General features: G+C 36.5%; 1 protein-coding gene across 1 annotated transcript in view; it reads right to left on the bottom strand.

Moving 5' to 3' along the window:
* The window catches only part of LOC129259426 (exocyst complex component 3-like), a 30,990-nt gene that overhangs the window by 13,586 nt on the left and 2,852 nt on the right, over positions 1-14,552 (bottom strand). The window contains exons 2-10 of the mRNA XM_054897721.2: positions 13,693-13,862; positions 13,179-13,269; positions 6,327-6,433; positions 6,079-6,160; positions 5,225-5,263; positions 4,690-4,799; positions 2,615-2,728; positions 2,058-2,163; positions 360-443 (exon numbers count right to left, since the gene is read on the bottom strand). Coding sequence (XP_054753696.2) covers positions 360-443; positions 2,058-2,163; positions 2,615-2,728; positions 4,690-4,799; positions 5,225-5,263; positions 6,079-6,160; positions 6,327-6,433; positions 13,179-13,269; positions 13,693-13,862 — 903 coding nt within the window. The remainder of the gene's footprint in view (positions 1-359; positions 444-2,057; positions 2,164-2,614; positions 2,729-4,689; positions 4,800-5,224; positions 5,264-6,078; positions 6,161-6,326; positions 6,434-13,178; positions 13,270-13,692; positions 13,863-14,552) is intronic.

Below are 14,552 nucleotides of genomic sequence, written 5' to 3'. Positions count from 1 at the left end.
ATGTATGCGTGAGGAAGTTTTCTTTTGAACTACAACCCTATAAAAGCTGACAATTTGGTGAAGACGACAATTGTAAAGGGACTCACTATTTCAATGATTTTCCGATCTAAATTATTTTCAATGCCACTGGCCATTAGAATATTACAAATATGTCTACATATGGAGCGAAGAAATATATAACTTATTCTTTTCTATATATATTCAAACCATAACCATTACACATAGAATATCATTAAGATCCAAATTGTACAAACCCATCTATATATAAGTACTCAAAAGGTTTTGTATTGAAATGTAATTAATATCTATTTGCTAATATACACTACCAAGTTAAAACAAAATCTGTTTTGAGTACTTACATGTTGAGAGACATGCTGTATGTAGGTCTTAATGAAGAATTCAAATATCTTGTAATCAGGTGGGAATAGTGGTACACACAGGTGCTATAAATATGAAAAATAAAGTGTCCTGTTAGTTCATGGAAAAGATGATTGCATAATGTATATAAAATTAACAATTTGGCCCGTATTCTGAAGTCAGGTTTATCTTAGACCATGGTCTAACTCTGTGCTAAAATTATGGGAAGCCAAAAGTGTCAAAAAAAGTTTAAGTTGTATGTTTCTTATATTTACTGCGCTCTTTCCCGATTCATCGATGGTGAAGACAATCATCTTTTTATACTTCCTACACAATTATGAATGATTTGAGAGCCAAATGAGGTGAAATATTATATCTCTACTGTTAGTGATTTATGTAACAATTGGCTATCCATACTTAAACCACAACTTTAAACCCGAGTTTAAGTTAAACCCGACTTCAGAATACGGGCCTTTCAGTTTGACTGGCAGACTCTGATAGATACAGTGATGAATGATGAGTTTTAGTGATGAAAAAGTGTTTTATTTGCCAACATATCTCTTAAACAAATATCCATTCTATCCTACATATATGGCTTCTCCCCCCCCCCCCCCCTTCACTAGTAGCATATTCAAAGGTCATTTTATGTTACTTTTATAAATATCTGGAGAATCAAATGGTTGCAGTGACTTACTTTGGCCCTGAAATACATAAAAAACATTCTTTCACATTTCACATCACCAGTCTGGATTAACTGAAAATGGAGTCATGTGAAAATAATTACCCTTCACAAAATAAAGGAGGATGTTAAACAGAAAAATAAACAAGTTTGAGGTAAATATTCATCTTCGTGATCTTGTGCCTGCACACACACTGGGCCGTATGCATAAAGACAAGCAATTGCTTATAAGCAAATGCTTTAAGCAAAAGCAAGAGCTGGTCAAGCAAAAGGGCAAGTTCAAGCAATTGCTTAAATTCGAATGCACAAGCTTTTGCTTGTGCTGAAACCTTTTGCTTGCACTGCCTAAGCAATTGCTTATGTGTTGGACAAAGGATCGTTACGGTTGTGCGAACATCGCACTGTAGGACAACAACGCTTCGTGCCCGGCCTGGTAGCAGTATTTTTTATTACGCAAATAGGGGGAAAACAGCGCAGAGCATCAGGGGGGTTTCTGTGTAGATCGATGGACAAAAATTGCCGTAAAAAGTCTAAAATAACAGGAATTTGATTAGATATGAAATCACAACATAACCTCTGGAATATGGAGCTTGAAACGGTATGAAAATTTAATCCTTAAACGAGAATGCCATGAGTAAGCAAGAGCTCAAGCTGGTCCGGAGGTGCTTGAAAAAACGCAAGCAATTGCTTATCAAGACAAGTAAAAGGTTTGTTTTATGCATACGGTTTTAAGCAATTGCTTGTTTGGTAAGCATTTGCTTACGAGTAGTAAGCAATTGTTTGTGCTTGTAAGCAAAAGCTTTTGCTTATAAGCAATTGCTTGTTTGTGTGCATACCGATTCAAGCAAAAGGCTAGCACAAGCAATTGCTTGTTTTTATGCATACGGCCCAATGTCTTGAAAAAGTACAATTTCAACTGTGTCCCTGAAAGCAGTCTACATTTACAACATATCAAACAAAACTGAAATCATCTTCATGGTGTTTGAAAATGACACAGAAATTGTTATCTTCGAACACTTACTTTGACAATACGAAGATCCTCCACCATATATTGCCTGATCAACTCTAGATGGCGCACTAACCACATCCGTTCCATTGTACGATCTTCAAGCTGGCTCGCTTCAATTCTGAGAGACAGAAATATTCGACATCATTTATGAAAGATGACATCCATGCTAAGCTTTGTAAGCTTTCTTTTCAGGACTATTCTTATTCTAAAAATTTCAAAAATTATTTATTATTGAACACCCTGATTTGAATAGAATTGAATTAATATTATACAATGATGCTTTATAAAAGACATAAAATACAGTTAATCATTAACTACATGTCTATTTTAGTGGTACATTAAATTTTGGTCATCATGATTTGTCTGTGCAATATTAGAGCATAGTATATTCTTGACTACATAGCATGTTATAGATAGCTATGCTTTGCTGTAAGGAGTATTTGAAGTGCATGCCAAAACACGCTATTATCATTTTGTGTTTTTAAAGTTGATCTCACCAGCAATTCATGAATTTACCAGCTGATATAGTGGGTGTCAAATTTCAAATGAAAGCATAGTCTTCAACTTACTTGATATTAACTACCTTCTGAAGTTCATCAATGCATCTCTTTCTCCAGTTCTTAGGCCTTCCTGGTGCCTTGAAACCGGCCATTTTCTCTCTATCTGACATCTTCTTATCAATCCTGTTAATATCATAGAGAAAAAATTATACAAAGATTTCTAACAAGAGTGAGAGAGACTAAAATGCCTTAATATGGTTCTGAAGAACAATACAAAAATAGAACGTAGCTATTAGAGAGAAAAATATATCTATATTTGAACTGATCTTTTTCACTTCCACAGTTATGTCATTTATATTCCTCTCTGTTTACAAAAAGCTCAGATACATTCTGATCAGATTATATAGATTTCTTTACTACAGCAAATACACGTAACATATGCATACTCGAGTCATTTTCACAATTATCAAAATTTACATTAACATGTATTTTGTGGGGCCAGCTTTTAGTAATACAATTAAAACCACTCGATATAACTCTCTTTAAAAATTTGTACACATGAATGGGTTCAGATTATAAAGGCAAAGGTGCCAAGTTCAAAGACCAGCAATGCATAAGAGTTCAAGCAGTTAAACATGACTAGGCATGAAATAGCTAGTTCATAGATGTACATCAATTTGGAATGGGCTTTGACATAAAATGAGATTTGGGAGGAGGATCAAGGGCCGTCTCAAACCTACTATTATAAAGAAGAGTTGTAAGACATTACATGTATATTCAGTCATTTAGTTATTTTTTTTCTCTCAGGAAGTTCATTGCATAATAAGAATATTCCAGAATGCCTCAATTAAGCTTAGCAAGGTACACATATTTAATGAGATAGAGTAATTTTTTTGTATTTTTTATTATTATTATTTTTATTAGTTTATTTCCGACTGGAATACATTTATCTTCTATGGAATTATTTGCACAGCATTAATGAACTGTTTGCAGTTATTTTGAGAGAGGAATTCTCAGTTCTCATCAAGATCATCAACCTGTTTTAATGAATGCTTTTCGACCCATCGATTACTGAAATCGACTGTTTATCATCACCAACTTTGTCTTAACGGACATTTCAACTCGGTATAGTGACTTTTATTATTCATCATGTTTCAACATCAATTTCATCATCGACAGCATTGTGAACTTTAATTTAAGGAATCTTGGCCAGCCAACTTGGATTTTATCTGGATTGAATACAGAACTATCATAACTTTGGATTGCACATCTAACTCTTCAAGACATGTAAGATGTTTGATTTTGTTTTGTTAAGTGTATGATTGATCTATTTCCTATAATAAAAAAAGGAATCAAATTTAGAACTAAATTTTCATTGTTATTTGTTGCAGTATCGTAACACTACTCGCCCATATTATCAAGAGTCATTGTACCATGGTACAAAATCATGTACATAATGACACTTATTTCATTATGTACGCTAAGGAAAGTCCAATTATAAATTCGTTCTTTTGGCAAAGGGGGTCTAATTGAAGCGCAATAGTACAAGAAATAGGCATAGTCCATTGTTTTGTACCACAGTACAATAAGCCACTTCGTAGTTCCACTCTGCGCATGATCAGAAGATTCTGCGCATGATCAGAAGATTCTGCCCATGATCAGAGGAAGGTCATTGGTACTCAGTAGCATGGTGGTTTAAAATTCAATGAGATAAGCACCAACTTTGATTGATTGATTATTCATATATTCTTTTGAATTGTGTCTTTCATTTACATCCACAAAAAACAACAATGCGTCCACGAACGACTGGTATTTCACAGTTTGCCAAGTACATTGTACAACATACTGAAAATATGCATTCAAAGTAGAAATGCAACAAATACCTTCAGAGAGCGTTCATTGTGTGCTATTCTAGTCACCTGGTCTATTCAATTTCTTCATCCTGCTATGTAAGGCATGCTTACGAAATATCTTCTTTTGAAATCTGCCTATCACAATGAAAGAAATGAAAGGTCATTTGACCAAAATTGTCCATGAAGTAACTTCGAACTGGTCTATTGAAACCTCTGAGGATGTGAACCAATGTGTCAAGACTTAGCAAGCCTACATCCCAATGAGAGGTATGAATTTACAAGGTCACTCACCTCTCTTCTCTTTCTATGATACGTACACATGTGACCACCAGCTGAGGCTGTCTACTGGCAATGAGTAAAACACGCTGCAGGACCAATCTAATCTGCTTAAACAACATATCCTATGGGAAGAGAAAGAAAGAATTGTTCATCTAGGTATTACAATTACATCAAATCCATTCTTATCATTAGCCAAAGTCACTTGAGTTCACCTCATTTCCTGTTTATCATATCTTTAAATGTCATGTATTATCGTGATTAACATTGTACTTGTGATATTTGACTATGTATTGCTTCTTTTATTGTATTTTGGTTGTACTTTTTGTTTACAGAAAATTAAAAAAAATCTCAAATCTGTAATGATTACACCAAACAATGTAATAACAATCATAGTATTCCAAAAATGCATTTGCACATATTTCAATGGTTCACCATAAATCTTTTACAAAATTTTATCACGTTTGGGAAGAAAACAATGGCAAGTATAAAACATTCTAGTACTATCAAAACAGTTTATAATGAATTCTATAAAATCTCTTGCACTTACTGATAGCTTCTCTACTTCTGAGAAATATCTTTGCAGTAACTGTAATTAAACAAAGAAAATAAAATTAGGAAATAACAGAAAAGAACAATTTTTCTAAAGTCATGACAAGGGAAGGAATGGGATATAAAATGTTCACATCTATAAAAAGAATCAATCAACAATTACATTGCAATTAGTACACTTTTTCATTGTAAATAAGGATAAAGAGAAATGAAAATTTAAATGTACATCATCAATAGGACATGAGTTTGGAAATATTCAGCATAATGTGAATTTTTATGATATTTTTTTACAATACCACAAAAATATCACAATTTACTGTCAAAACTATGACAAAAGTGCTGCAGCAAATGCTTCACATTTTTTTTTTAATTACCATTGCTCAAGGCCTCCAACAAGATAAAATTGCCTGCATTAACAAAAGTGGTTTATGATATGTGGCTTGAAACCATGGTAGACGTAGATATCATGCATTAATCACACTTGATTCAGGGTGGATATGTTCTATAATGAACAGTCACTATTATCGCAGGGCATTGAATTCAAACTTGCTGTTATGGTATGAACTATGGTATGAGAATTAGTGACCCAACAATTTTGAACTAATGAGTTTACTCTTTATTCAAATAAAAAAGAGTGGACTCAACTCAAGCATGAATCTAACATCCTGTGGATAAGATTTTATTGCATGATTTAAGAGAAATACATGAAATCTGCATAAACCATGATTTTAAACCAATGATCCAAAAACACATTTTTTTAATCATTAAAGGCTAATAAATTCTACCAGTTGACATCTGCAAGAAATTCCTGAAAGATGGATTTACATGTATAACATCTTGATATAAACTTACATGGTTATCAGTCGGATTGTCTGATGGTTGTTTGTGTAATTCATACAGAAGGTCATCACGTGAACTCTCTAGCTCCATCAACCTAAAAAATACATACAATTTTAAGTATCTTGCAGTACTAGAAAATGGAACTTATCTGATGATCTACTTCTCTCTTCATCAAACTTCATTTTCAAATTCATCGAAACTCAACATTCTAATTGTAAACAACAAACGAAAGGAAAAGTCTTCAGATAGAAAGGTCTTACCCCTTATGAGCATGCAACAGCCTCTCTTCTTGAATGTACATCTCTGTTTTCTTGACATTTTCTGGGACAGTGAAAATGTGCTTTAAATTCTCAACAGCAGCTGCAAGCTAATAGAAAAAAAAGAAGTTAATTCAAATAGAAAGATTCTCAGTTAGTTATTATATAGAAAATATGGTAATAGGGATTCATTAACAATTAGGAGTGCAGTATACCACATACAGTACCAGTCAGCAATCTCTGAGTACACGCCAACACGCGGCGAGCCATTTCCGGCCGTCGCAGCGTATTGACACTCGAACATCACACCAGAACGCACTCTGTCATGTTTTCCTGTATTCTGATCTTTGACACGCGGGGTGTGTGCATTGTTTATTGAGTGACAAGTGTAAAAGTGACAAGTGATCGGAGCTTGTATGTCCGCTCGCTCTAGCCGAGTGTTAAGTGTAAAAGTGCCACACCGCACAAAGGATTCTCAGAGAATATATGAAAATTGGCCATTGTGTCATCTTTTGTCATTTACTACTCAAAATATCTGAATATGTGGAAAACAAACTCCCTCTCCGTGTTTCGAGTGCATAGACGGATTCCATTTTCCTTCCCTCTGCTCACATCGGTGCATTTCCTGGTATACCCCACTCATTTAAATAAGTCATTATTTACATTTGGCCTTCATTTGTTTTTTATACATGGTCTGCTACTGCAACGACTGTCGAGGCTGCATGCCTCGGTGCTATGAGGGACGGCGCCATACATGACGCTTTTTCAAGGACATCAGCGGCTCTTTGGCTGGCGTTTGACCGGTCTCAGCTTGCGTCGTGCCTGTTCCGGTCCACCAGAGGCACCTACTGGTGTTTCTAGATATATGTGATATGTTGATTATTGTGTTGTATTGTAAGATTTTTTTTTCTTCTGTATTGAATGTTATTGCCCTGCATTTTCTCTCAAAGGGAAGTGTCCTGGGCGTATATTGTATTCGTTTAATGTGCAGATTTGCAAATAAAGTGATATATAAATACACTTAATTTAGATATTTATATCGATTAAAGGGAGGTTAATTGTGGTAATAACATACCTGTGTTTGAAAATTCATATAACATCTTTAATTGATTACTCTACTTCTCTCATTGTCTCCTTGCACAGAAAGCAACCATGATCGCCGGACAGGCCCCACGTCCTTCTGTCAGTTCCAAAGAAAGTGCTATGATGTACAACACCAAAACAACACCAATCGAAGACCACGTAACATTGGGCTTACAGAGATTGGAAGAGATGAGGGAAAGTAGAGAGGAAATGGGACCAATGCCAGCACCTCAGACTTTGGCATCACTTTCAGATCAACCAACAGTACCAGTACTGCCAAAACCAACTGCAACTGCTCCTCGTCAACCTCCACCACCCCCATCAGCACCTCGAGAACTGGTTGCATCAGGAACACCACCTCCATCACCCCCACCAGCTTGAGAACCAGCAGCATCAGCAACCGTTCCTCGATCACCACCACCAGCCCAACGACCACTACCACCACCTCGGCGACAACCATCACCACACAGAGGGCCATTACTCCGACCAGCTCCTCGATCACCAACACCACCACCCAGACGACCGCCATCTCGAGGACCACCACCTCAAGGACCGCCACCACCACCAGCACCTCAACGGCCGCCACCACCACCACCTGAACAGGAAGCACCCATACCCCCTGCAGTCCAATCGCGCATTGCTGAAGACCTGGCTGGGGGTATTTTGTGGGACAAGATTGTGGAGTTACAGGAGAATGACAGAAGGAAAACCCTACAGATCAACCACTTGGAGATGGAATTGAATCACTTGAAGAGTCTACACAGCCAGACTAATTCCAGATCAAACCAGGTCCGTATTAGGGATGAGATCACAAGGCGGCGGGAGCTTGTCACAGTTGACGACAAGAGAACAATGCAAGTAACAAGGAAGGTGATGGATTCTATGCTTCCATTTGCTCCTTGCCACAGAAATGTCTCTAGGAGACTTGTGAGCCTGCTGTTCATGAAAGAAGAACACATCAACAAAAATGTGATGGGCGTAAGGAATCTTTCTATGGACCCAGAAAGGATGGGGGCCATTCGGCGTGCAACATTTTCTCTGTGCCCGACAGGTGGGGAATGCGAGGAACAAGTCTGGAAGAGGTGCGTGAAAAGGATTGATGCACAAAACCAGAACCTTAAAAGACATACAATGTGACGCCGAGTGTGACTTTCATTGGATAGAGAAACTCTAATCACAATATACAATTTTTAGGTCATAGTTAACCCATTTATTTTCATAAATTACCTTACAAGTTTTTATCTAAATTGTTGTTCTTGATAAAAAAAATATAATCTGCTTGGAAATAGCATATCAAATGACAATATATTTTTATAAAGTTTGCTGATCATTACTTTGTGTGAATACTTTTGTAATGCCATTTTACGTAACTTGATTTTTCATGTAATCATCATATGCCAATTATTAGACTGTTGTACTTTTTCATGTGCAACAACATTTATTAAAGTGAAATATAAATAGGCCCATACAATTCAAATTCTATGAGGAAGTAATTAAGCCAGCCCTTTCTAGGTCATAAGTAATCAATTATGTATATAAATAAATTACCTTAACATTTTCATGTAAAATTTTGTTCTTGATAAAAAATCTTCTTAGAAATAGTCCATACCAGATGACACAATATGTTTTATTAAGTTTGCTGATCAATACTTTGTGTGAATACTTAGTTTTGTACATGTACTGCCACTTTATGTTGCCCAGGTGATTTTAACCGTCATCTGCCAACTTTAAAGTGCTGTACATCGTCTTGTGTAGCAATATTAATAAAGTGAAATACACACTGCGTATTCCAATACAATTGAATTATTTCAGGAAATGATAGAGACATTAGATAATAATTGAATCATTTTATATGTGAATTACGATACAACTTTTACAAAATAGATATAATTTGCTTGGAAATTACCCATGCGAGATGAAACAATAATTTTGATCGAGTTTGCCGACTATTACTTTGTGGGAATACTTAGTTTTGTAATACATTTGTATGTAACTCAGGCGATTACATCTGTCATATGTCAGTTTTTTAAGCCAGTTGTATGCCAATTGTACTTTGTGTCATGTAACTATCTGTAATACAATGATAGATTTTCATTGAAGAATTGAAAAATCTAATATTTCCTCCTTTTTTAGCTGAAATATACTGATAAAATATCAAATACATGTACATGTAGACTCACCAACATTGTGGGGAGGAAAACTCCTCCAAAATTAATAAAAACTGAAGGTCATTTCTTCCTTGCTCCTCAGAACACAACCTCTCTCAAAGAGTAACAAAATGATAGTGATCCTACTCTCTGTGCACAGCAATTTGGTGCACTGTACACTCAATAGACCTCAGGCGGGTCTTGGAATGCTAAGTGTTTATTCCACCTGTTAATAGAACCTGGAACCTACAACAAAAGGACCTGCAAGAGCTGAATATTTTATAGCCCTTCCTATTTAAAGTAATCAAATACATAGGATTTATTAAACAACTCATTCAGTAATACTGCCATCACAAGGGCAAAATTAGTCATTTATCATTACATGTACCTTGTACATTTTTATTTCCTTCTATATTTAAACAAAACTTCCAGGATTACACCATTTATCAATTTTTCCTGTTGAAATTTTTTTATGTAAAATATTTTTTTTTTAGAATTTGGCTTTTGTGCTAAAATAAAAAATGAATTGCTTGTGACAACACCATCTCCCACGTTTACAATAAGCAGCTAACAATGGGAATAGACCGCAGTTACAGAAGGATGTTTTATTGTGTCATGGCTTAAGTGAATAATACACTCTATGAATACCCCCCCCCCTTCCAAACCGACATACATGTCCCTTGGTCAGCCATTGGATGATGGTGATGGTAATGACGATGATGGCGAGGAGGATGAAGATGATGGTGACGATAAGATAATGACTTTTTTAAATATAAGACATGAAAAGAAACAAAGTTTTCTTTGGCAGAATCAGGGGTGGGTCCAAGGGGGGGGGCAAGCCAGCCCCTATTTTTGGGCAACCTCAAAAGAAAGTGTTCTTTGTTCAGTGGCGGATCCAGGGGGCACATCTGAGCCATGCGCCCAGCCCCCCCCCCCCCCTTTGAGAGCCATAATCAAATTTTTTAATGTACAATAAATATGCCATTCTTACACAAGTGTGCCCTCCCCCCCTGAAAGTCACAGGAAATATTTTAATGGGAAGGTGTTGTTGATACACAACCAAGGACCTTTTTTTTTTAATGTCAAATTTTCTTCGGCAAAATGTGCCCCCCCCCCCCCTTGGATAATCTTGGATCCGCCCATGAGAATATATATCTATATATAGAAGAGAAAACACCCTCTGGTATGGAGTCTGCACCAAACATGATTCCACTTTATATGAAAAGCAAAAACACTAGCTTCCCCTACCCGCGGTCACTACGCTCCCTCCCTAATTTTTTTTTTTTCAGACGACCCCCTCCAAAAAAAAAACTGGGTACACGCCTGATTCCTCTTCGAGAGCAATTTTTAATGTAATTTAGAACAAGGAGTTAATATAGCCAATTCCTTCCCCTCCCTACAGTCCCCATTTCACCTTTACAGACAGACAATAGAGATTTTCGCCCGGGGGCAGGCACTTCCATTGACGAGTGGATACCAGAAGCGACTATGACCTCGCTCAAGTCGGACTCTAAACGCATGTGTCAAAAAGTACAACCTTTATAAAGAATTTTAGTCTTGTTTCTACCCAAATTTGACTGTAGCTTTCCTAGCAAAATATATACCCTTTTTCGGTATTTTAGTGTTTTTGACACCCTTATTACGTTAAGTGCGTAACGTGCCCAATGTTGAAAAAAATCCTTGTAACGCATTTCTTTGGTCACGCCTGGTATCCACTCGTCAATGTAAGACTGGAAGTGCCCCCCCCCCCCCCCCCCCCCCCCCGTGGGGGATTTTGGCAATTATTTTAGAAGATTAGATATCAACTCTCAAGTTCAGAATTGAGTATTAAATTAGAAGGAAATATGCAGGGTTGGGGTGTGAAGGGATAATAGCTTAATCGATATCTATAATTGAGAGATGGAGATAATGTCTCTTATCATATTATAATGTGTATATTGTGTGTGGATCAGAACATTATGCTAAGGAAAGTAAGTATCAAACAAAATAGCAGATCTCAGAGAGAAAGGTGAATGCTAGTTCAGGATAGACTTAGACCAGCATGGAAAAGGTATGTCCATGGCAGGGGTCACATTATGATGTCAGCAACTTTACGATGAAGGGGGCAAATTTCTCCATGGATATGGAGGCGTACAATCACCTGATTTATTGGCCGTTTGTTCTCAGTATAGGGGTCGAACATTGCACAAACTGAAGAGAGTTGCAGCTCCGTCATTTATATCCAGCGTCTGGATGACAATTCATAGGTGGAAAGGCCGTAAATGGATCCACTTTAAGTCTTGGTTTGAGTTTGTCTTGATGAGAAATCATTTACCACTTATTTTTTTTAATTGAATTGAATTTATTACGATGCTGTCATCAGTTACCTAAGGGCCATTGCACACCTTACGATTGGTCTGCGACCCGATTTGGAATAAAACGAAGTAGAATTTGTTGCTAACATTGAGACATGGAATATCTTATTGTGTAATGTTCTAAATCATCAAACGAATACCTACATGTATGTTCAAATCTGTGACTACAAGTAAGCTATTACCCTTATTAGAATAAAAGCGGATTTAATATCTAGTCGTAATGACGTACATCATAGCAATCATACGATTGGCTACGATTGAAACTAATTTGGATTTTACACAAAATAAAGGCTTTTAATCATTCAAAATTGTTTTTAGTATTCTTACAGTTAATTTGAACCTAAAATAAAAGATACTTTTCATTCACATTTTCAGAAAATGGACCTGTGTGCTATATAAGTAACCACCATTATTATAACCATCACTTTATCATCAGCAAAGCATTAACATTATCGTCCTTATCATCACACTATCATTATTGTCACACCATCCTTGAGCATCATTATCATTGTTTATAGGGTTATCATCACCATCACTGTCATCTCCATCATCATCATCAAATTATTGAAGCGTAACACGCTATTGACACGAGAACAAAATGACACACAAGGAGAAATATTGGCGCCTGTGAGAGTGTACACGTGCGTGTTACACGCATCCGGGTTGGATGGCTCGCCGTGTGTTGGCGTGTACTCAGAGATTGCTGACTTGTACTGTACATTAATGTAATGCACTTTACCATCTAGTGCAAACATGAATAAACAGTTTTCTACATTATAAATTAACTTTAAGAGCACACAGACTTTTGCAGCACAAGTTGATATTAGATTGTAAAGGGATCAACAAAAATATGAAAAGGGTTGTAATTTTTTCCAACAAAAGCAGTTTCATGATTCAAAGAAATGTCTCTTTCTTTCTGTGTGAAAGTATTGAACCCAAGATAATCTAATCTAATGATTATCTTATCCCAGCGAATTAATCCTTTTCTTCGTCTAACTGTTATTTCATTCTTTGTATGTGTGTCGTATAACATGGATGCCTCCAATTATTAGTATTATAGGGGTGGGTGGGTTAAGTACGAGACATTTCACATTTGCTGAGCGAGTACATGTAGTAATCCCAAGCATCTGGCAGCAAAAAGCAAGCATTATGGACGTCTCCACAGCAGGAAATACGTATGAAATCTGACCATTATGAAATAGCGAAAGCTTATCTTAACTCCATAAATGCTTTTCATTGATATTGTGGTTCAATGAGGGTAAATTATTTACCTGACTGTGCTGGCTTGCTACTTCCTTGACCTCACCTAATGTCGATGTCAACTCAGCACACTCTCTATACTTTGCATCAACTTCAAGGACCCTGTGTACATATGACAAAATAAAAATATACATACATGTAGAAGAGAATACAGAGGTACAGTTAAAGATAAATGAAACTAGTTGCATTAAACACTGACAGCATGAGAAAGTCTGTAAACACAAGATCAATTGTCTCCATATCATCCTAAATCTAGATCTGGTCAAAACTGAACTTTGTGAAATCATGAAATCTGGGGGATAATTTCTCAGCAATTACACAATCCCTTCCAGAATTCTTTGGCACCTATCTTTTTATTAATTTATACTGACACTCGGGTGGTCATTTTATTGGATTTGGTACAAAATCATTTTTTAAATTTTTACCACAACTGACATTTATCTTTAGAGCCAGTAGAATCATTCCACCCCCTTTGGTATATTGACTTGAGTAGGGCCTATACATTAGAAGATGTTTTAATCTTACCATGTCCTGATCTCCTTGACACCATTGAGGGCGCTACTCAGCTGCGTCAATCCTGTCCTAACCCCATCAAGCTGAGATTGCATTGCAGTCTTTAGACGGGCTTCTACCGATGCCTTCTTCCTCGCTTCCCTTCTCTTGAACTGCTCCACCCTCTCCAGTTGATCTGGCCTCTGTAAACAGACATGATTACTTGAGTAATTACTTTATTCATGGGTGACTTCGAGATGAACAAAAACAAGTTCAAGGTTATAGGTTGGTTTGGTTTGGTGGTGATTTTTTACCTGATTGCTAAGAAAGCATGAATGCTTGTAAGCAAGCAACCAGAGGACTGACGGCTTAAGGTCCTCTCCAAAGGACTTGGTACTGAGGATTAATGCTTTACCAAAGGGCACTAGCGCACCAAGTGGAAATCGAACCCGAGTCACCGGAATACGAATCCCCCACTCTACCAACTGAGTTACCGCGCCTCCTCCTTTCAACAGTACATGTAGATGCTTACAGACAACATAAAGAGAAATAAGATTGTTGCAAAAGTACAAGAAAAAATATTTTAAAACATTGGTAAAGGTTTGAGGAAAATCCATTTAAGATTAAGTTATTCAAATACATGTACAAGGAGCTGTCCCATATGTTATGTAATATAAAATGCATTAAATTCAATTATTCAATGGTTCATAATGACTAAAAACTTTCTTCAGTCCGGAGCAGGTGTGAAATAATTTGTCTGCTGATAGACTGAAGGTACATGTATGTACATTAAAACCCATTTCATTTTTCTGAGAAAATGACATTTTTCAATTCACGATACATGGGAATCTGCTCACATATGATATCACAAATAAAAAATTCTAATAAATTTT

This window comes from Lytechinus pictus, chromosome 1 (assembly GCF_037042905.1).
Source record: "Lytechinus pictus isolate F3 Inbred chromosome 1, Lp3.0, whole genome shotgun sequence".
Classification (NCBI taxonomy): domain Eukaryota; kingdom Metazoa; phylum Echinodermata; class Echinoidea; order Temnopleuroida; family Toxopneustidae; genus Lytechinus; species Lytechinus pictus.
The sequence above is the reverse complement of the archived record's forward strand: the minus strand, read 5'-3'. Positions and strand labels throughout refer to the sequence as shown.